At 46.9% G+C, this 20499-nt stretch overlaps 1 protein-coding gene across 2 annotated transcripts in view; it reads left to right on the top strand.

Moving 5' to 3' along the window:
• The window catches only part of Pbld (phenazine biosynthesis like protein domain containing), a 38723-nt gene extending 20392 nt beyond the window's left edge, over positions 1-18331 (top strand). Inside the window, exons 2-10 of one of the 2 annotated variants that reach the window (XM_006972734.4) lie at positions 3974-4114; positions 11483-11582; positions 11927-12025; positions 14488-14597; positions 14702-14731; positions 15535-15623; positions 16008-16186; positions 16514-16576; positions 17427-18331. In XM_006972734.4, coding sequence (XP_006972796.1) covers positions 4031-4114; positions 11483-11582; positions 11927-12025; positions 14488-14597; positions 14702-14731; positions 15535-15623; positions 16008-16186; positions 16514-16576; positions 17427-17539 — 867 coding nt within the window. In that variant the 5' untranslated portion in view covers positions 3974-4030 and the 3' untranslated portion in view covers positions 17540-18331. The remainder of the gene's footprint in view (positions 1-3973; positions 4115-11482; positions 11583-11926; positions 12026-14487; positions 14598-14701; positions 14732-15534; positions 15624-16007; positions 16187-16513; positions 16577-17426) is intronic. The other variant, XM_042266685.2, reaches the window with a different exon arrangement.
• Positions 18332-20499: the final 2168 nt, after the last annotated feature.

The following is a 20499-nucleotide window of genomic DNA, read 5'->3' as shown; positions in this document are numbered from 1 at the left end:
ACAGCCAGGGCTGTTACACAGAGAATCCGTCTCAAAAAATCACCCCCCCCCCAAAAAAAAAAGCTCCAAGCAAACAGCAATGTTCCCAGGCACACCCAAGGGGAGGCTCAGGACTAACCTACTAGACACAGGGACCTGATTCCTTCACATTTGCTTGGTTAAGTGGACCCAATATTAGATTTCAGGGACATTTCTAATGTTCTGTCACATGACTCGGGGCCAGAAAGACAGGTGTCAAAGGGACATTCACCTTTTCTGTACTTTCTTACTGTTTATTAAAAGAGTGTATATTCATACCAAATTGAGGTTTAAAACCCAAGTTATGAATAAGAGAAACCTGGGGCTAGAGAGATAGCTCAGGGGTTACGAGTATCTGCTACTCTTGCCGTGGACCAGGGTTCAGTTCCCAGCACCCACATCTGGTAGCAGGTGATAAAATGCCATTTCAGAAGGGATGGTGCCCAACACCGGAGAGGAGGATGAAGCACAGAGAGGGACGTCTGAACAGACAGCCTTTTAGACGTCTTCCACCAGGCCGATTAGCATTAAGGCATGCCCTTTTATCTAAGCGCATCCCTAACCTGTTTCAATTACACTTACGCAATGAGTCTTAGGGACAGGGTTTGGAAAACTTCCCGTAGCCAAATATGAGGACGTTTCTGGCCTGGAAGCTCCCTCTCCTATACCTCTCCCCATTTGTCTCCTCAGCCCATGATTTAAAATATTCCTCCTATTAAACTGGCAAACATAAGCAGTTCTTCTGAGTCGTACTCAGGGTCTCAGAATCGGAGCTTGCTTTACCCGGCAGGGCTTCATAAGGGGATAGTTTGAGCAAGGGCGTGGCTACTAGGTGTTTGGAAGGGTCTACACTTGGCTGTGCGGTGTGCTTTGATCTAGCAAGGGGGAGGTCTTTTGCCTCACCCCCCAAACCTTATCATTGTTATAAAAAGCCCTTTTGAATAAACGGAAGAGGCCACTGGGTAGTGATCCAGGCCCTCTCGAAGCTATCCTGTGTTTCTGTCTTTCTTCTCATCAACTAGGTCTCTCTTTCTATCTAATATTTCTTATCCCTCTCTCCTCCTCCTAAGAACCCTAGAAAAGGTAGGAAAGGTAGGAGCTGGATTCCCCATGGCCTTCCATAGAAAAGAGTTTTTATAAGGTGGGAAAATCACCTTCATCAAGACCTGAATTATCCATGTTGTAATCTCGGAATTCTTGGCCTCTAAACTATGAGAAAATAAATCTGTGTTTAAGACAGTCTGTGCTGTTTTGTTCTGGCATCCTGAGCTGACTAACACAGATCTGTTCCTTCTGGAGATTTTGGGGGTGGGAGGTGGGGATTTGCCCTTTGCCTTTTCTACCTCTTAAAGGTCACTCATGTTCCTTAGTTTCTGGTACCTTCCTCTATCATTGAAGCCAGAAGAATAGCGTCTTCAAATCTAATACACACACACACAGACACACACACACACACACACACACACACACACATATATATATATATACATACATAAACATACATACATTGCATACACACACATTGCAATATATATCGAATTTGTCAGGATTCTCTAGAAGAACAGAACTGATAGAATGAATGAGATATGCATGTAAAGGGGGTTTATTAGAATGGCTTACAGGCTGTGGTCCAGCTAGTCCAACAATGGCTGTCTACAAACAAAAGTTCCAAGAATCCCAAAGTTGTTGATTCCGTGAGGCTGTCTGTCTGTCTGTCTGTCTCAGCTGGTCTTCAGCCTATGCAGGAGCCTGAAGAAGTAGGCACTAATGCCGGTGAAGGAATGGACTTGCAGCAAGAGCAAGCAGGCAAAGAGAGCAAGCTTTCTCCTTCCATGATCATTATATAGGCTGTTGCCAGAAGGTGTGGTCCAGATTAAAGATGGATCCTCCAGGGCTGGAGAGATGGCTCAGTGGTTAAGAGCACTGACTGCTCTTCCAAAGGTCCTGAGTGGGGCTGGGGATTTAGCTCAGTGGTAGAGCACTTGCCTAGCAAGCACAAGGACCTGGGTTCGATCCTCAGCTCTGGAAAAAAAAAAAACAAAATACCAAAGGTCCGGAGTTTAATTCCCAGCAACCACATAGTGGCTCACAACCGCCTGTAATGTGATCTGGTGCCTTCTGGCCTGCAAGGACACATGCAGACAGAACAATGTATGGATTAATAAATAAATCTTAAAAAAAAAAAGATGGATTTTCTACCGGGCGCAGTGGTGAACACCTTTAATCCTGGGCTTAATCCTCAGTACTTATAAAATAAAAAAATCCTTACCTGGGGTCTGATAATCCAGAATAATCAGTTGATTATACTTCAACCTAATTCCGTCTTGCTAGTTACAAAACATACTTATGGGTTCTTGAGAGTTACAATTTGGACAACTTTGGGGAGTGATTATTTTGGCTGCTACTTTGGGACACTTACTATGTATCAGGCAGGAAGTTTAGAGGTAGAACACTTAAGGTCATCTAGCAGGCACCAGAAACCACACTCTTTCCCCCTTATCTAGTCCCTTAGCTTTCTGTCTCCTTGCTTGTCGTGGTCCAAAGACCAGGCTGTTGCATTTCTAGTATCAACATGTTCAGCCCAGGGGAAAAGGGAAAGGATGGGGTAGCCTATGCTCCTAGCTCTGTTCCCATTCATCAGAAACAACGTCCCTCCCAGAGTCTTTCCGGCCATGTCTCTGAGACTTGTCACCATCTAGGTGTGAGACAATCTTTTAAGATCGAGCATCTGGCAAAGGGAATGCAATTGTCCTGAACTGGCAGGGACCCAGCGCATCCCTGAAGCCAAAACAAAACCCAAGTTCTTTGAGGAAGAGACGGTGGAGCTGGGTATGTTGCGGGTGGAGAGCTGGGGACATCTTATTGTTGAATAAGTGAATGACATGGGTATTAGAGCTTTTGAGATCTATTCTTCTAAGACGACTTTTGTTGTTGTTGGTTTGGGAAGCATTTCTAGAAACTTAAAAAAAAAAAAAACAGTTAAGGGTAGAATTCTATCCTTCAGTAAAGAATTTAATTAAAACCACATACAAAGCCAGAGCTGGGTGTGGTGGTATATCCATGCTGAGGCAAAGGATTTACTTGAGGCCCGGTGTCTGGGGCCGGTGTGTGCAGCAAGGTAAGGAAGCCTCTCCCCCACAAACTCTGAAAAAGTCGGGAGCTTTGGGAGTTGTAAACCTTGTGCTTAGCGTGATTGAGTCCCTGGGTTTAATCCTACACACACACACTCACACACACACACACACACTTTAAGAATATATGTGTATTATAGATACATACTATATATCTATAGATATATAGTTTGTTTGCTTTTTGAAACATTCCTTCTGTGAGCAGTCCTGGCTGTCCTGGAACTCACTCTGTAGATGATGCTGGCCTCGAACTCAGAGGTGCACCTGCTGGCTTTGCTCTCAGTCCTCTTGCCTTAGCCTCCCACAGGGTAATCACAGGTGAGCAATGCCATGCTTGACCTTGAGAGGAGAGCTTGTCTGCATGGGAAGACTGCAAACAAAACCTGTGCCTCTCAGACGTCTCATGAACTTCCTTAAAATGACTGCCACAGCTAGTTTTGGCTACTCTAGGAAGGAGGGTGATAATGTTGCAGAGTTCTGTGTGTGGCATGAAAAATATTTCATTTAGCTAGTATGAGACAGGGTTTCTCTGTGTAGCCCTGGCTGTCCTGGGACTCACTCTGTAGCCCAGGCTGGCCTGGAACTCACCGAGATCCACCTGCCTCTGCCTCCTGAGTGCTGGGATTAAAGGTGTGCGCCACCACCACTGCTCCACTCCATGTAACTAGTATTTTAAAACAAATTAAATGCAGAGGCTTTAAGAAGTAGGGGAATCACACATCTTTAGGTGCAGGTATGTTGGAGTAATTGACTTTTTATCTGGGAATCATTAACTGTGTTTGTAGGAGTAAAACATTAACTTTTTTTTTTTTTTTAAACAACAGGAAGTGAAGCAGCCTCCCAGCAAGGCAGGGACCTCCCAGACAGAGCTGGCGAGGAAAATGAAGCTCCCGATGTTCATAGTGGATGCATTCACGGCAACTGCTTTCCGGGGCAACCCTGCTGCCGTCTGCCTCGTGGAAAATGTAAGTCCTCGGTTCTCAAAGGGCCGTGCCTGGAATCCTAGATGTGTGCAGAGCCCATGACTTCTGATTTTCCAAAGGCTAAGGCAGGAGGATCCTGACTCTGAGGCCAGTCTGGGCCTTATAGAGAACCATCTTACGAAAATGAAAAGTAATAATCAAAAATTATTTTATAAAAGAATGACTGGAGCCTTCCTTTCAGAATTAGGATACTGTTTAATTAGCACCAAAAACTAAGCACAAGATTACAGGAGATCTGTGGGTAGGAATGGCTGAGACGTCATTTGTCTTTTCTATGTGGACATCCTGGATCTTTTCAGCAGCGGCAGATGAGACAGGGTCCACTATGCTACTCAGACTGGCTTGGAACTCCCTATGTAGCCCAGGCTACCCTCAGACTCTCCCTGTCCCAGCCTCCTGAGTGCTGGGCTTGCAGGGTTCATTATCAGGCCTGGCCGCAGCCTCATCTATACCTCAGAAATGTAGACATTCTTCTCTTCAGTGCCCTGCAAGGTGACTCAGCAGGTGAGAGTGCTTGCTGCTAAGCCTGAGGACCTGAGTTCGATCCCCGAGGCTCCCTGGTAAAAGGAGAAAGCTGACTCTTGCAAATTGTCCCTTGGTTCTGCATGGTGGGACCAGCGAGAGGGCTGGGTGAGTCAAGGTACTGCTGCCAAGATCTACCTGACTAGATCTCCAGGTTCCACACGGTGGAAGGAGAGAACAGTGTCTGCAAGGGCCCTCTGACCTCTATTCATTTATATTCTCTCTCTCTCTCTCTCTCTCTCTCTCTCTCTCTCTCTCTCTCTCTCTCTCTCTCTCTCACACACACACACACACACACACACACACACACACAAAGTAACTGGAGCCAAATAAAAAAGAGGAAGAGGCTGTGGCAGGAGGATCATGAGTTTGAGGCCAGCCTGGGCTACAAGCAGGCTCTAGGCCAGCCTGGACTATTAATGAGAACTGTCTCAAAAAACTAAAATAAAGTAAATCTTACTCTTTTACTTAGAGCAGTTCTCATAAAGGAGTTGGCTATCTGGGGCTAGAGAGATGACCCTCATCTCATCCCAGCTATGACTCCGTTAAGTAACCCTGCAGCTAGCCACAGAGGGTAAAGGAATTACTATGTCTTATCTAGTAAGACAAGAGCTTGGGAAGATTAGTGAGAATAATTAGCAACCCGATTCCAGGTTCCAAATTTAGAACCTTCTATAGGATCAATCTGGCAAGAACGACCTCCTGTCAAACAATTGTGGAATCAACTGTAATTGCCTGTCAAGAGTTTAACTATATCTGTCCCATGTCTCTATGTCACTCATATATGTATATGTGTGTGTGTGTGTATATATAATATATATACTTGTATATGTATATATACATACTCACACATACATATTTATAGGTATAAATATGTGTCTATGTATAGATAATTTACATGTAAATATATATGTATATATATTTGAGACAGAGTCTATGTAGCTGCATTTTCACCAGATAATAATTTGTGTTGTTTCATAACTTTGATTATCTCCAGAACACTAATATCAATAAACACTGGAGCTAAAGGATCTGTCTCTATTTAAAAAAAAAGATTTGTTTTATGTCTTGAGTGTTTTGTCTGCATGTACATCTGCACACCTGAAAAGGCCCTCAGATTCCATGGGACTGCAGTTATTAATGATGTGAGCCTCCATGTGGGTGCTGGAGTTGAACCCAAGACCTCTGGGTTCAGTAATCTTAACTGCTGGGCTGCCCCTATCAGCCCTCTCTGTCTTTATCTACTTGCCTATTAAAATATGTTTTTGGTTTTTTGTTTGTTTTTTGTTTTTGTTTTTGTTTTGATACAGGATTTCTCTGTGTAGCCCTGACTGTCCTGGAACTCACTCTGTAGACCAGGCTGGCCTCGAATTCACAGAGATCCACCTGCCTCTGTCTCCAGAGTGCTGGGATCAAAGCGTGTGCTACTACCGCCTGGCTAAAATATGTTTTTTTTGGTTGTGAGCCTAGCCTTTAACGGCTGAGCCATCTCTCCAGCCCTAAAATATGTTTTATGTTACTTATCTTTTCTTTTTTGTTGTCTTGCTGTGTTTGTTTGTTTGCAACATATTCAAAACCTAGGAAATAAAGATTTAAGTATAGCCAGGCTGTGGGGGTGCATACCTGTCTCGGGGAAAAAAAAAAGATTTAAGTATAGTCTAAGATTCTTCTAGACTTAGAAGATGGAAGGAGGGATGGAGGACATTAAAATGAGAAAGACTGGGCTGGGCAGTGGTGGCACACACCTTTAATCCCAGCACTTGGGAGGCAGAGGTAGATGGATCTCTGTGAGTTCCAGGCCAGCCTGATCTACATAGTGATTTCCAGGACAGGCTCCAAAGCTACACAGAGAAACCCTCCTCAGAAAAACAAAACGATTTGACTGAGATGAGACTTAGGCTAAACTTTGTACTTTGAGCTTTTTGAAAACTTGATAAAAGGCTGACGTAGAGATTGGGAATGTGTCTCAGCAGTGTGAAGCCCTGGGTTTGATCTCTAGCCCCACATAAATCAGGACTGGTGGAACACCCCTGTAATCAGGAGTTAAAGGTCAATCCCAGCCACATAGGAAGTTCCAAGCCAGCCTGGGCTACGTGGGGCTATATGTAAAAAACAAAACAACAAAAAGTTGTGTAAAGAAAAGGAACAGTTCTAAACAAGAGTATCCCAAGAGCTTCTATAATATTCTATTTTGTTTTCAAGACATTTATCTCTTGAAACTTTCATACAAGGAACCCATAATATTGTATACCAGATAAAAGCAAAGACAGATTAAAAGTTAAACAAAAAAAATTGGAACAGATAGCTGAAAAAAATTAATACTTAAAAAAGTAGGCATCTAGAGCTGGGCATGGTGGTGCATGCCTTTAATTCCAGCACTTAGGAGGCAGAGGCAGGTGGGTCTCTGGGCCTTACCCACTGTGCCAACCTCAATGTTCGTGTTCGTGTGTGTGTGTGTGTGTGTGTGTGTGTGTGTGTGTGTTCATGCTACAAATAAATGTACTAGATTGAATCTGAGGAAAGGAAATCATGTGAGGGAAGAGGTATTAACATGGGAATTCTGCTTCCTGGGTACCCCACTGGCTGCTAGCACGTGGTCTCCAGCGCTGGAGCAGCGACCGTGGGGTGACATGTCAGTGTTGTTCACATGTCACATTAACTCACACCGCCATCTGGGAGTGGGCATATTACCATTGTCCTTATCTTTCGGATCAAAGAACAGAGGCAGAGGAGAGTTCCATCATTTCCTGGGGTCACTCACTCCTAAGTGGCCTGCCTGGCGGCAGAGCCCTACCATCTCCACCCTCACAGCAGCTCACCACGTCTCCCAGATGGCCACGTTCATAATTCAGTCAGCAAACCCTCTGAGCGCATATCCCACCTTGACTTCTGTCAACACACAGGGCCTGGCATGCGGGCGGCACGCGGTACGAATGTGTGGAAAGATAGGAAGACGTTATAATGGACTGAACTGTGGCAAAACCCTTCTAAGAATTCTTGTTAGGAACAAGAGAGATGGCTCAGCAGTTAAGAGCACTGGCTAAGCCGGGCGATGGTGGCGCACGCCTTTAATCCCAGCACTCGGGAGGAAGAGCCAGGCGGATCTCTGTGAGTTCAAGGCCAGCCTGGTCTACAGAGTGAGTTCTAGGACAGGGGAAAGAAGAAGAGGAAGAGGAGGAGGAGGAGGAGGAGCACTGGCTAATCTTGCAGAATACTCAGGTTCAGTTCCCAGAACCCCCTAGTGGCTCACAGTCATCTGTAATTCCAGATCTAGATGATCCAGTGCCCTCCTCCAAACTAAGCAGGCACCAGGCACATGTGGTGGCCAGACATACATGCAGGCAAAACACTCAGACAAACAATCATAATTCTATAAGAAATACAAAAACCTCCCAGAATTCCTGGGCTAAAGACATGGAGAGATGGGACATGCAGACCGATATGAAAAAGTTACAGTCACCTGAGTTATGGCAAACCCTTCAGAATTCTTGTTAGGAGCTGGAGAGATAACTCAGTGGTTAAGAGCACTTGTTGCTTTTCCAGAGGACCTGGGTTCAATTCCCAGCACCCCATGGCAGCTCTTACAACCATCTGTAACTTCAGGGGAGCCAATGCCTCTGTCCTCCTTGTGTACCTATCTATACTCATGTGCACATACCCACATGCAGACACACATAACTCTACATAGCTAGTAATAATAGTAGCAAGAAAGAATTCTTGTTAACCAGCAGTCACTAATTTTTTGGGCTTACCTTGGAGTGGGTTGGACAAAGCATAAAAAGTGAATATGAAGACTAGGGGTGTGGCTTGGTAGGGTAGATCTTGCCCGGTATGTGTGAGGCCTAAAATAAAACAAGAAGGTATAGACAGTGCCTCTTCCAGAGGTTCAGATGCAGGGGAAGGGGTCCCAGTGTCTTCCTGGGTGTTTATAGCACTTACTGTACTTCTCTGAAGTCTAATACAGCAGAAAGACAAAGACCCAGAAGACAAGCTGTCACATGAAGGTTGCCATATCTCTATATTGCCACAAGATGGGAGTATAAAATAAAACTTTATCCTGTCCGCCCTCCCCGGCTCAATAATCCTGTGGATCCTAAGATGTTAGTTAGGACCTTGTCTCAAACCCCAGACACTGGCCCTCTGAACAGCAAACATCACTCTGCTTTTGGTATTGGAGATTTGATCCCCTCGAGGACGCCAAAGGGAAATGGACGTTGAAGCAGGAGAGCTGTCGGGCCTGGTGGTGCAGTCTATGGTTCCAGAGCTTGGGAGATGGAGGGAGGAGGAGCCGAAGTTCAGGGTCATCCTAGCTCCGTAGCTCAGCCAGCTGAGGCTACATGAGACTCTGTCTCAAACAAACCAAACCAAACAGCGGGGTCCGGTTATTTTGTGTGTGTGTGTGTGTGTGTGTGTGTGTGTGTGTGTGTGTGTGTGTGTGTGTGTTGGTATTTGCTCCGCCCATGGCCCGAAGGAGGCGGTGCTTCTTGCCATCATATGTGACTTCTTAAAAGGAAAGGGAGAAGGGTCACAAGGTCCCTTCTTCTGCTTCCTGGTCTGATCGAACTGCCAAGTGGATTCACTCCTGGTCAGATCAGAGGACGGCTTCAGCTGCTTACTCAGTTCTGTATTCGTGAGTGCATTTCCTCAATTTATATCCTAATAAATTCCCTAATACTCCTTAAGCAGACTCCAGTGTATTTCTCAAATGGGGGGGGGGCGGGCTGGTTACTTGAGGAGGTGATGTTGTACAACAAATTGTGTTCTACCACTGAGTCACGTCCTCAGATCAGCTTTGTACTTATGTGCAAAAAGCTTATAGTATAAAATGGAAAGATAAATATTATAATGAAATGAAAATGTGTGTGTGTGTGTGTGTGTGTGTGTGTGTTCCTGAGTGTGCATGCCATGGGTGACCCTCAGGGACTCCACCCATAGATGTACTTTACTTCCTGACTTTAGGAGAACAGAAGTAAGGCTATGACTTGCCTAAGACTCTTCTCCGATGCCAGACTTTCCTCTTATTTTCCACCTACCTTACCCAAACCTGACCTTTTGCCCAGATCCAGCATAAGACCTTTTCATTAAATTCATATATTTAAAGATTGATTTTTACTTCATTGAATGTTTGCCCGCAAGTATGTGTGTCTACCGGGTACATTCATGATGTTGTCAGGGGCCAAAAGAGGGCACTGGATCCACAGCCTCTGGACTTAGAGATGGTTGTGAGCATCTTTAAAGCACAGTACTTCTTGTTAAAAATCTTTGTATATCAAGGCTGACAGTGAAGTTCAATGCAGAACACATGTTCTGGGAAGAGCCTGGGCAACACCTGGATCCAGCCTCCAACCCCCCCCCCCAGCCCCCAAACAAACAAACCCTCCATGCCTCAATGATCTGCTCTCTAGCATTGCTCACTACAGCTTCCGGTAGGTGTCCTGGCTTCCATCTTGATACTGAGTCCTTTGCACACAGGGCCGTAGCTTACACACCAGGACTTCTCAGACTTTAATGCACTCCCAGATCCCCTGGCATCTTGTTTGAGAGGCCAGTCTGATTGAGCAGGTCTGGGGAAGGGCCCAGGACTCCCTCAGATTCCTTTGCAGTGGTCCCTGCTGCCAGCCCGCTCAGTACTCACTGCTGCTCCTTAGAAACCTTTCGGTAGTCCATGTTTCTCTGCTTGCTGGTGCCTTGCCTTTCTGCGAAGTGTTAATGGATAATAAGAGCTTGTGATGGTCAGACAGTATAGTTCCAGGTTAAAGCCTGAGCTTTGAGCCATTCAAAATGAAAAAAGTCTGTCTGTCTGTCTGTCTATCTTATCTATCATCCATTTACCTACTATCAATCATTTATCTATCATCCACCCCTATCTATCTATCTATCTATCTATCTATCTATCTATCTATCTATCTATCTATCTATCTATCATCTATCAATCATTTTGTTTTGGAGACAAGGTCTTATGTAGCCCAGGCTAGCCTTAAAATTGCTATCTAGCCGAGAATGACTGAACTCGTGATCCGCCTGCCTTCACCTTTCAAGTACTGGGATTACAGACACGTGTCAATGTGACTGGCTTTTAAGAACCTTTTCTTTGTTAGAGTAAAGGAAATGGGGCTGAGTTTTTGGCTCAGTTGACGGAGTGCTTGCCCGTGCACAAAGCCCTGAGTTGGGTCTCAGCACCACGTCAACTGAGTGTGCGCTCACGTGCCTGTAATCCTCAGGACACAGAGGCAGGAGCAAGAATGAGTTTCAGAACAGTCCTTCCCGAGGCCCTGCTCCTCTCGGAGGATTTCCAGGCAGTTAGTGGCTGCGGGGGAGGGAGAGGCGTTTTCTTCAGTCGTGCAGCAGCTGAATTGCTCACGATGCTGTAGGTAACTGTCATTCATGTTCTTGTAAGCAATCCTAGCAAAGCTCATTGGATAAGAAGAAACCACAAAAATCTAAAATGAAAAAAAAAAGCCGAAACCCAAACAAAATAGACACTCCCAGAAAGATATCAAAGATATCAAACACACACACACACACACACACACACACAGAGTCTTTAATTCTTTACCATGTAAATTGAATTTCCTTTTAAGCATATAACTTTTCTTTTTCCTTTTTTATACATGGTCTCACTATGTAGCCTTAACTGTCCTGGACCTTACTCTGTAGATCAGGCTGGTCTCCAACTCAGAGAGATCGGCCTGCCTCTGCCTCCCGAGTGCTGGGATTAAAAGTGTGCACCACTATGCCAAGCATACGACTTTTGATGCCGACGAGCTGCTATGTTAAGTCAGATCTGTGTTTCCAGGCTCTCCATAATGTATTTTTTTTCTATTTCAGACATTGGATGAAGACTCTCATCAGCACATTGCAAGAGAAATGAATCTCTCTGAAACGGCTTTTATCCGAAAACTGCAACCAACCGACAACTTCACACAAAGTAAATAGAAATGTAAACGTTTTGTTTTACATTTGTGTGTGTGTGTGTGTGTGTATGTGTGTGTGTGTGTGTGTGTGTGGCACGGGCCGTGGCATTTGTGTGAGGCTGGGGGACAGCTTGTAGCAGTTGGTTCTCCATTTCCACCTTGTGAGTCCTGGGGATCAAACTCAAGTCACTGGGACCTTTCCTGGGAGAGAGCAGAATGTCTGTCTACCCCACGCTCACCCCTTGAGGAAGGTTTTCCTGTTAGCTGAGCTCATGATTTAGGGAAGAAGATGCAGAGGCATCTTTCACCTGACCGTGTGGGTTTGATCTCGCTTTTCTTTGCCTTTTCTCCTCGGAAGGTTCCCGCTTTGGACTCAGGTGGTTTACTCCGGAGAGCGAGTTCCCGCTGTGTGGCCACGCCACCCTGGCTTCCGCGGCTGTGCTGTTCCATAAAATGAGTAATGTGGACTTTGCTTATTGATTGATTGGTTGTTGTTTGTGATAGAGTCTCCTTTAGCTCAGGCTGGCCCTGAACAGGGCCAGCTCTGAGTCCTGAAATTCCTCCAGCTTCCTACCTCTGCCTCCCACGTGCTGGTGCCGAAGGAGTGAGTGTGCCTCGCTGTTTTGTTTGAATTTGAGGCAGAATCCCGGGATCCCAGCCTGACTTCACACCTGCTGACTAGCTGAGGCTGACCCTGAACTCCTGACTTTTCTGCATCTGCATCTTAGGTTTACAAGCACATGCTCAGCTAATGTGGTGCTGGGGGTTGACCCAGGGTTTCTGGCATCTAGACAAGCATCTAACAACTCAGTAAGAGTTACATGAGGCAAAACACATATACACATTAATTATTTTTTTTTGCTTTCTAAAAATAAAAAAGTAAATCAAACATTGTAATATAAATCCAAAGAGGTACTGATTTGATACTCATATACTGACAAATGACAATCGAAAAATGTTAAACACCTTTGCCTCCTGTAAGTAAACGATTACATTTCTGTAGGAGGAACACATTGTATGGGCAGCAGAAATGGTGTCATTTATAACCTGCCGTGGACTCCGATCTGAGCCCGCGTGTTTCCCTGGGGTGGGGAGGGAAGGCATGTGTAATGCAAAGCGTGTGTGTCTCAAGGTCTCACTGATGTCACGCCACACCAGGTGTGTGAGCAGAGCCAGAAACACTTTCTATTCACTACATTTTGAGTTAAGTTTTGGTTGGTGTGTGTTCAGAAGCCGCGTACTATTGACACATTCTTTGCAGCATCCACACTCAGTCATGACCTCAGATGAGGCTATGACTCATGGTTTAAGAAGAAGGTGGACGCTAGACAGGGACCTTGAGCTGAAGAAGATAAAACCCGTGCACCGAGCTGGATGGGGAGGAGGCGCATCCGCAGGCTCCAGCCAAAGCAACTCCTGCTGGGTTTTCTCGCCCCCCCCCCCCAAAGACAGGGTTTCTCTGTGTAGCTTTGGAGTCTGTCTGGATCTCACTCTGTAGACCAGGCTGGCCTCGAACTCACAGAGATCACAGAGCCTGGCTCTGCCTCCCGAGTGCTAGGATTAAGGGCGTGCGCTGCCGCCGCCGCCTGGCCCTGCTGTGTTTTCTACAGACTCCGGCATCCTTAGGCTCTTGAGGGAACCTGTGCCTGTGCGGCGAATGAAGTTTCGAGTTAGCCAAGGCCTCGCTACCACGGAATCCAGTACACTCGTTATACTCATTACTTCTGTTGCTGTGCTGAAATACCTCACAGAAGCAACTTAAGGGAGGAGAGGTTTGGTTTGGCTCACCCTCCAGGGGATGCGGGCTATCATGGTGGCCATGGTGGCTTGGGCCATGGTGGCTTGGCCCACAGTTTTAAGAGCATGCACTAGAAACACTGAGATCAGAGAGGAAGCAATACCGTTGGGCCGGGTGCTGGTCAAGTTACAGCCCTTGGAGGCCTGTGGCCTTTGTGAGGATGTAGTGCTAGAATCCAGCTGCCGCTCAGGCCACAAGACCCTGCAGAAGTCCTTCCCCCTCACAGACATTGACAGGCGCCTTACCGAGACACAGACTTCTGGTGTCAGGTACGCTCATTTAGGGGAGTGACTTTTTATCAAAGCGGGTCCTGGCGGCCACACATCCTGCTCCATATCCCCTGCCCTGCCCCCTTCCTGGGACTCAGAGAACCTAGCGACCCGCTTGTGCTATAAAGCCACCCCCATACTCAGAAAGGTGTAAGAAGAGACCCCCCTTCTGCCAAGTGGGCACCAATTTCCTCTCTTCAGAACCACCATGCTGTCTGTTTCATTTAGCTCTGCTGGGGCCTCTGCCATCTTGTTATCTCTCCGCCCATAGCGTTAATGATGCTTTTGGTCAACTCCTTACCGCCCGACAATCTGTCTTAGCGTCCCTCTTGAAAAGCCTCTTCTGAGACCTTTCACCTGTGGGCCAGTTCTCAGACCGTGTCTCCCCCAAAAACAGTACCAGGAGCAGAGGAGCAAGTGTTGGGGACATTTTACTTTCAAGTCATAAAATTCTGATCATTATTATGATTTTGTTTGTGTGGGTAGAGGATAAGCATGAAGACAAGTTTAGGCTGACGAAGTGGACCTGAAACCCCAGTTATTCAGGGGGCTGAGGAGAGAGGATTAAAATTTCAGACTTCCTGGGCCAAAAAGGGAACTCAAGGCCAGACCAAACAGCCTCATGAGACACTGTCTTGAAAATTACAGACGAAGGAGGAGTGGGGAGAGAGCTTAGGGGGCGATACTTTCATGTTTGACCCTCTGGGTTCATTACACACACACACACACACACACACACACACACACACACACACACACAAAACCACCACCACCACACATACAAACATTGACAAACACCCAGAAAACACAGTCACTTTTATTTTCCTGATTCTTGATTCCTCCTCTGTCCAGAGAACACAAACAACACCCTAACCTTTGTCACTATGAGTGGGGAACTAAAGGCCAGAAGAGCAGAGGACGGGATTGTCCTGGACTTTCCTCTCTACCCAACCTCCCCCCAGGTTAGCTCTTTCTTACTATATTTACATCGAATAATTTTATTATCTACAATTACTGCCCCCAGCCCTCCTGTTCAGCAATGACGGTGTCTCTTTTCCTCTTCTAGGACCTCCATGAAGTAGAAGACTTGATAAAGGTTGGTGGGAAGAAGCCAGTTAGAGCCTTGTGGTGTGGTCCTTTGTGTTTGTGTTTGAAAAGCTCTGGTGTGACATGACCCATAAAATAGCCCCAATCCTGTGTACCCACCGCTGTGGATGCCTAGATGGTTTCAGGTCAGAATGTTAGTGTCATGTCTAACATTCATTGAGCTGGAATCTTTCTTTCCTCACTGTAGCTCAGGCTGGCCTTGAACCTGTAATTCTCTTGCCTCTCAAGTACTAGGATTGCAGGTCATACAGTCACAGCTGACTCATTTGATTTAGCTATGAGCAATATAGCCTCCATAGAGGGACAGGAGTAAGATGGAGTGTTTGGGGGCAGACAGAGAAGGCCTGAAGGAGTCGGTGAGGAAGGTAACAGACATTCTCAGCCCCTTTGGACCAAGAAGAGTTGATTTTCCAGCCTGATGAAGGCTGTGTGCTTGCTGAGCGGAGCAGGATAAAGCAAGTTCTCACCACAGGGCCAGCTCTGAGTCCTGGAATTCCTCCAGCTTCCTACCTCTGCTTCCCAGGTGCTGGTGTCGAAGGAATGAGTGTGCCTCGCTGTTTTGTTTGGTTTGGTTTTGAGGTAGAATCCCAGGATACCAACCTGACTTCACACCTGCTGACTAGCTGAGGCTGACCCTGAACTCCTGACTTTTCTGCCTCTGCATCTTAGGTTTACAAGCACATGCTCAGCTAATGTGGTGCTGGGGGTTGACCCAGGGCTTCTGGCATCTAGACAAGCATCTAACAACTCAGTAAGAGTTAGTCCTCTGAGGAGTTTTGATCTGCTTCACAGGCAGCCATAGGTGACACCCTGGTCCAGGATATCCGGTACTCTCCAGATACCAAAAACCTCATGGTCCGGCTCAGCGATTCTTACAACAGGTAAATGCCTTGTTTATCCATTTACACGCCAGCATCCAGAATTTCAGCTCTGCTTCCATCAGGCTGTGCTGTCACCAAAGCATGATTTGTCTTTTCTTTTCTGTCTCTCTATGTGTCTCTGACTCTCCTGGAACTCACTCTGTAGACCAGGCTGGCCTCAAACTCACAGAGATCCACCTGCCTCTGCCTCCCACGTGCTGCTGGGATTAGAGGCATCTGCCATCATGCCTGGCCCAAACACTTTCTTTCCCAGAGGCAGATGTCAAAGGCAGGCCCCCCTTCCCTCTGCTGAGCCATCTGGGCACAGCCCAGCCTCTTTCCTATTCTGTGTGTAGGGATGGTCTGTGAAATGCTTATTCCTAATCCATCCTGTTTGTGCTCAAGGTCCTTTCTAGAGACCCTGAAGGTGAACACAGAGCCTCTGCCTCGAATTGAACAGACAGGGAAGGTGAAAGGACTCATTCTCACTCTCAAAGGAGAGCCTGGGGGGCGGACACCCCAATATGACTTCTACTCCCGATACTTTGCGCCATGGGTTGGTGTGGCTGAAGACCCGGTAACAGGTACTCTTTCCCATGATGTCACTCAGATGTCAAGGTAGCACTTGGGAGGTTAGGGCAGGGGGGAAAGAAGTTAAGACTAACCTCAGCTAGTTGTAGGATAGCCTGGGCTACTTGAGACAGTCATAAAAAAGAAAAACAGAAAAATGACCCCACAGTTGAATGCAACTTCAGAGGGAGTAAGCAATTACCCACAAATCCTCTCTCTCCCTTTCCTCACTCCACACTCTTCTGGGGCCACCTTCACCAAGGACTGCATGATTGGTTGTAATTGTTGATACATTTAGAGGAACGTCACTCCTGATCTCATCGCCTGTCACTTCTTTCCAGGGTCCACCCACACTATACTTGGCCCCTACTGGTCTGAGGAGCTGGGCAAGAAAGAGATGCGAGGTAGGCTGGCTCTCTCCATCCCTTCCTCTCTCTCTCTCTTTGGGTGCTTGGGTATTGAACTCGGGTCCTTCAATGTTCAGCAAATGGGAAACCGTGGAGCCATGGCTCCTGCTGTGGAATTCAGGATGACCAGGTGTGTGCCCCCGCCTCCTGAAGGCTCAGTCCCCCAGGGGTGACTCAAAAACTCAAGCACATAGAAAAGGAACTTGGCTGAAGGAAGCCACATTAATTAACTCATCATCAGAGCGGGGCTCTGACCCCCAAGGATGAGCTCTTTCTGAAGGGAGGACTCGGTCTCAGTGACTTGATGTAGAGAATGGGTGTTTGGTTTCTGTCCTGGGTGAGTCTAATGCCTTACTAGGCAGGGAGCTCCTGGAAGGCTGAGGCTGCGGCTCCCTCGTACCCCAGGCCTCGCAGTTACTTTAACTTCCTACAAGGAAACTAACTTCCATCTGCCTCTTCTGAGCTGAGAAGGGGCAGGGTGGGGGGAACCTTCTCAGGTGGGCCAGGACCCCCTCTCTACATCTTCGGAGACTACCGTTCCCCGCCTCCATCTCTCTGCACATCCCTGAGCATCCTAGAGGAAGCATTAGGTGGGGCACAGCTGGCCAATGCAGAAAGTGACCCAGGAAGGGAAGGGCTGGGCAGCGTGTGTGTGCACATCAGTTGTGTGTGGACCTCTCAGTCTGCAGGAGGATGGGGAGGACGTGGGGAGCGCTGTGCACACATGGAGGAATTTATTCTGGAAACTGGCCTAGGAGGAGTCCTGGGTTGGTGACAATCAATCCTTCACGGTGTGGTCAGTCACAGCGAAGTGCTCTGAACTGACCCCACTCTGTGTTCTGTTTAGCCTTCCAGTGTTCCCGCCGAGGAGGGGAACTGGACATTTCCCTGCGACCTGATGGCCGAGTTGACCTGAAGGGTGGCGCTGCTATTGTCTTAGAGGGCACGCTCACAGTCTAGAGACACCTGTGCTGGGCTGTGGCCGCGGCTGAACACGGTGTTTTCTCTACACCAAAAAAGCAAATCAAACAAGCAAACAGCAAACGCCCAGAGCTTGCTTCAGCGAGCTCACCGACCAGCGCCCTCAACCCTCTTGTGAAGAACAGAAAGGAAGCCAGTTGATGGAGAGGAGATGGCGTCTCCAGACTCCTTAGCTGATGATGGGCTCAGGCCTCTGCCTGTCTTCAGTGGCCCACAGCAGAGAGTGATGCTGTCACTTCTTTCGATTATGACTGCCAATCAAAGTGAGAGATCCATTGATAAGGATCCAGATGAAATTTAGATTTAGGTGTGTACACCCCATAGAAGTTTTATAACTGTATATATAATTTTAATTTAAAGACAGAGTCGTACTGTATAACCCTAGCTTGGAAGAACTCTCTATGTAGACCAGGCTACCCTCCGACTCACAGACATTTGCCTACCTCTGACTCTCGAGTGGATTAATGGTGTGCTCCATCATGCCCAGACTCATAATCTTTTTAGTAGACCCAATTGCTCTGTGGAAATGCAGACCAAACACTAAAGAGAATAGACTGTAAACTGTTAAGGAGGCCAGGCTATGGCTGTGGGGAATTTGGAGTCACATGACTGTGAAAACAGCAAAGAGAAACAGGTTCGTGTGGGAAGATTCAGAGGAATCTTAGTGTCAGTGAGTAACACTCAGGACAAAACCCAGGGAATTAAGACAAAGTGTGTATCTGAGTAGATTATATGATGATAAAAATAAACACTGAGAACAGCATGATCTTACCTCTGTCTCCTCTGTGTCTTGAGGATGGCGACGCCATGACTTCACACATATTTGCATTTGGTCACATCTACAGTACTGACTCCCCGGGAGTGGCTCCGGAGTAGGAAGCTCCTCCCCAGGTTGGCACGATAATCATAAGCCTGGTGTGCTGCTCCATGCCTGTAACCTCAGCACTTGGAGAGAGAGAGAGAGAGAGAGGCGGGAGGATCAGGAGTTCAAGGCCAGCTTCCACGGGGCAAACTGTCAGTTAACCTGGGTCACCTGAAACCCTGTTTTGTAAAGCTGAATTCACTGATGTTGATTCTCAAACATTTCCAAAGTTGCAAGGTAGCTGCAGGGCATCTACCCACCAACCCCACAGCTTCCCAGAGTTTTTTTGAATGCAAACAGCAGCAGGAAATATTAGATAGAAGGATTTATATTGCGGAGATAAACAGATAGAAAATACAGGATAGTCTCAAGAGGGCCTGGAACCTATTTCAATGGACCCTGACTGTCTCTGCCCCAGGATATTTATAGAGACGCCAAGGGATGGCGCAAAAAACCTCCCCTAGCACAGCCAAGTGCAGACCATCTCAGACACCTGCACTCAGGCCCGTGGTCCTAATCATCCTCTCTATGCGGACCTGCTGGGTAAAGCCACGAGGAACCTGAAAACGGGCTCCCACGGGTAGCCTGGTTTGGTGCAGCACGTCCATAGACCCAGCACTTGTGTTGAGGCAGGAGGATTGTTACTTGAAGGGCAGCCTGGGATGCATAGTCAGATGGACTCACAAAACAGAGCAGAACAGACACACACACACACACACACACACACACACACACACACACACACACACACACACCAGAGTTTCTAGCCCTAACCTCCCGCCCCCTGTTTATCATTCAGTTGTCACTGTGTTTTAAGTGATGATGGAGCCGAGTCTTGTGCATGCCAGGCAAACACTACAAATTGTGTCGCACCCCCCAGTTCTAGGACGTAAATCCTCAGATCTTCCTGGGGACTTAAAACTCAGAGAATAGATGCCAGAGGACAACTTTGGGGAGTCAGTCTCACTTCCCACCTTGGTGGGGACTGGACTCTGGTCCAGGCTTGTCTGCTCAGTGCCTGCAGTTGCTGAGACATCTCCCTGTTCCCTGAATTCACTTTTGAAAGTATTCACAGCCAAAGCCAGTGACTCTCCTACAGGCTCAGTTAATGGAGAAGCTGAGGCAGAGGGATTACTTAATACTGCCAGCTGGGGGACCAGCCTCCAGACAGCACAGGGCACAAAAGGAATCCACAGCAACAATGTAACTAAGACTTTTCTATCTGAGGGGGTTAGGAAAAAAAAAAACCACTCACATACTCTCTTGATGGTTTCCTTCTTTATTCTCTGTTGTTCTTCTGTCCTTTCTCTGTTCTCTCATGTCTTCCTACAGCTTTTTTTTTTTTTTTTTTTTGCTTTTTCAAGTCAGGGTTTCTCTGTGCAGTTTTGTGCCTTTCCTGGACCTCACTTGGTAGACCAGGCTGGCCTCGAACTCACAGAGATCCACTTGCCTCTGCCTCCCGAGTGCTGGGACTAAAGGTGTGCGCCACCACCGCCCGGCCTTCCTACAGCTCATACACCCCCAACACACTCATTCAGGCAATATGGGACTCACAAAGAGGTTACATTCCATTATTAAGTGAATGATTATAGAACCCATGACTACGTAAACCTTTTGAACTTACAACACTGTGTAATCAAAAGTCATAAATCTGAGTGCCTTTCCTATCTCAGATTCCTCAGGGGTACCAAGAGAGTGCCAGCTAAAGTCTGGGAACATGGAGACACCTGGGATGTCATAAATCTTCTAGTTCGAGCGCTAGTCAACATTCCTGAGATGCTGTATATCTCCTAGCCTCAGCTCCAGTGGGTACTCCTGTGGCACTGTGGCACCATGACGCTTTAAATCTCAAAATGTACTTTTTCCCCTGTGTGTATCCCCTGATCAAAAGAAACCTGTAGCCCTTTTGGGGGGGCTACAGAGTCAGATTATTCTCTGGAGCCCTGACTAGTCAGAATTTTCTTCCCCATGGTGTATTTCAATAAAAGTTGCTTCTGTTTCCAGACTTTAGTGTTCTATTTCCTATTATCTGTGCAATACCAAGACCCAACACTTTTATGCATAAAAACCAGTCAGT

Source organism: Peromyscus maniculatus, chromosome 21 (genome assembly GCF_049852395.1).
Source record: "Peromyscus maniculatus bairdii isolate BWxNUB_F1_BW_parent chromosome 21, HU_Pman_BW_mat_3.1, whole genome shotgun sequence".
Taxonomy (NCBI): domain Eukaryota; kingdom Metazoa; phylum Chordata; class Mammalia; order Rodentia; family Cricetidae; genus Peromyscus; species Peromyscus maniculatus.
This window is presented reverse-complemented; position numbering and strand designations above follow the sequence as displayed.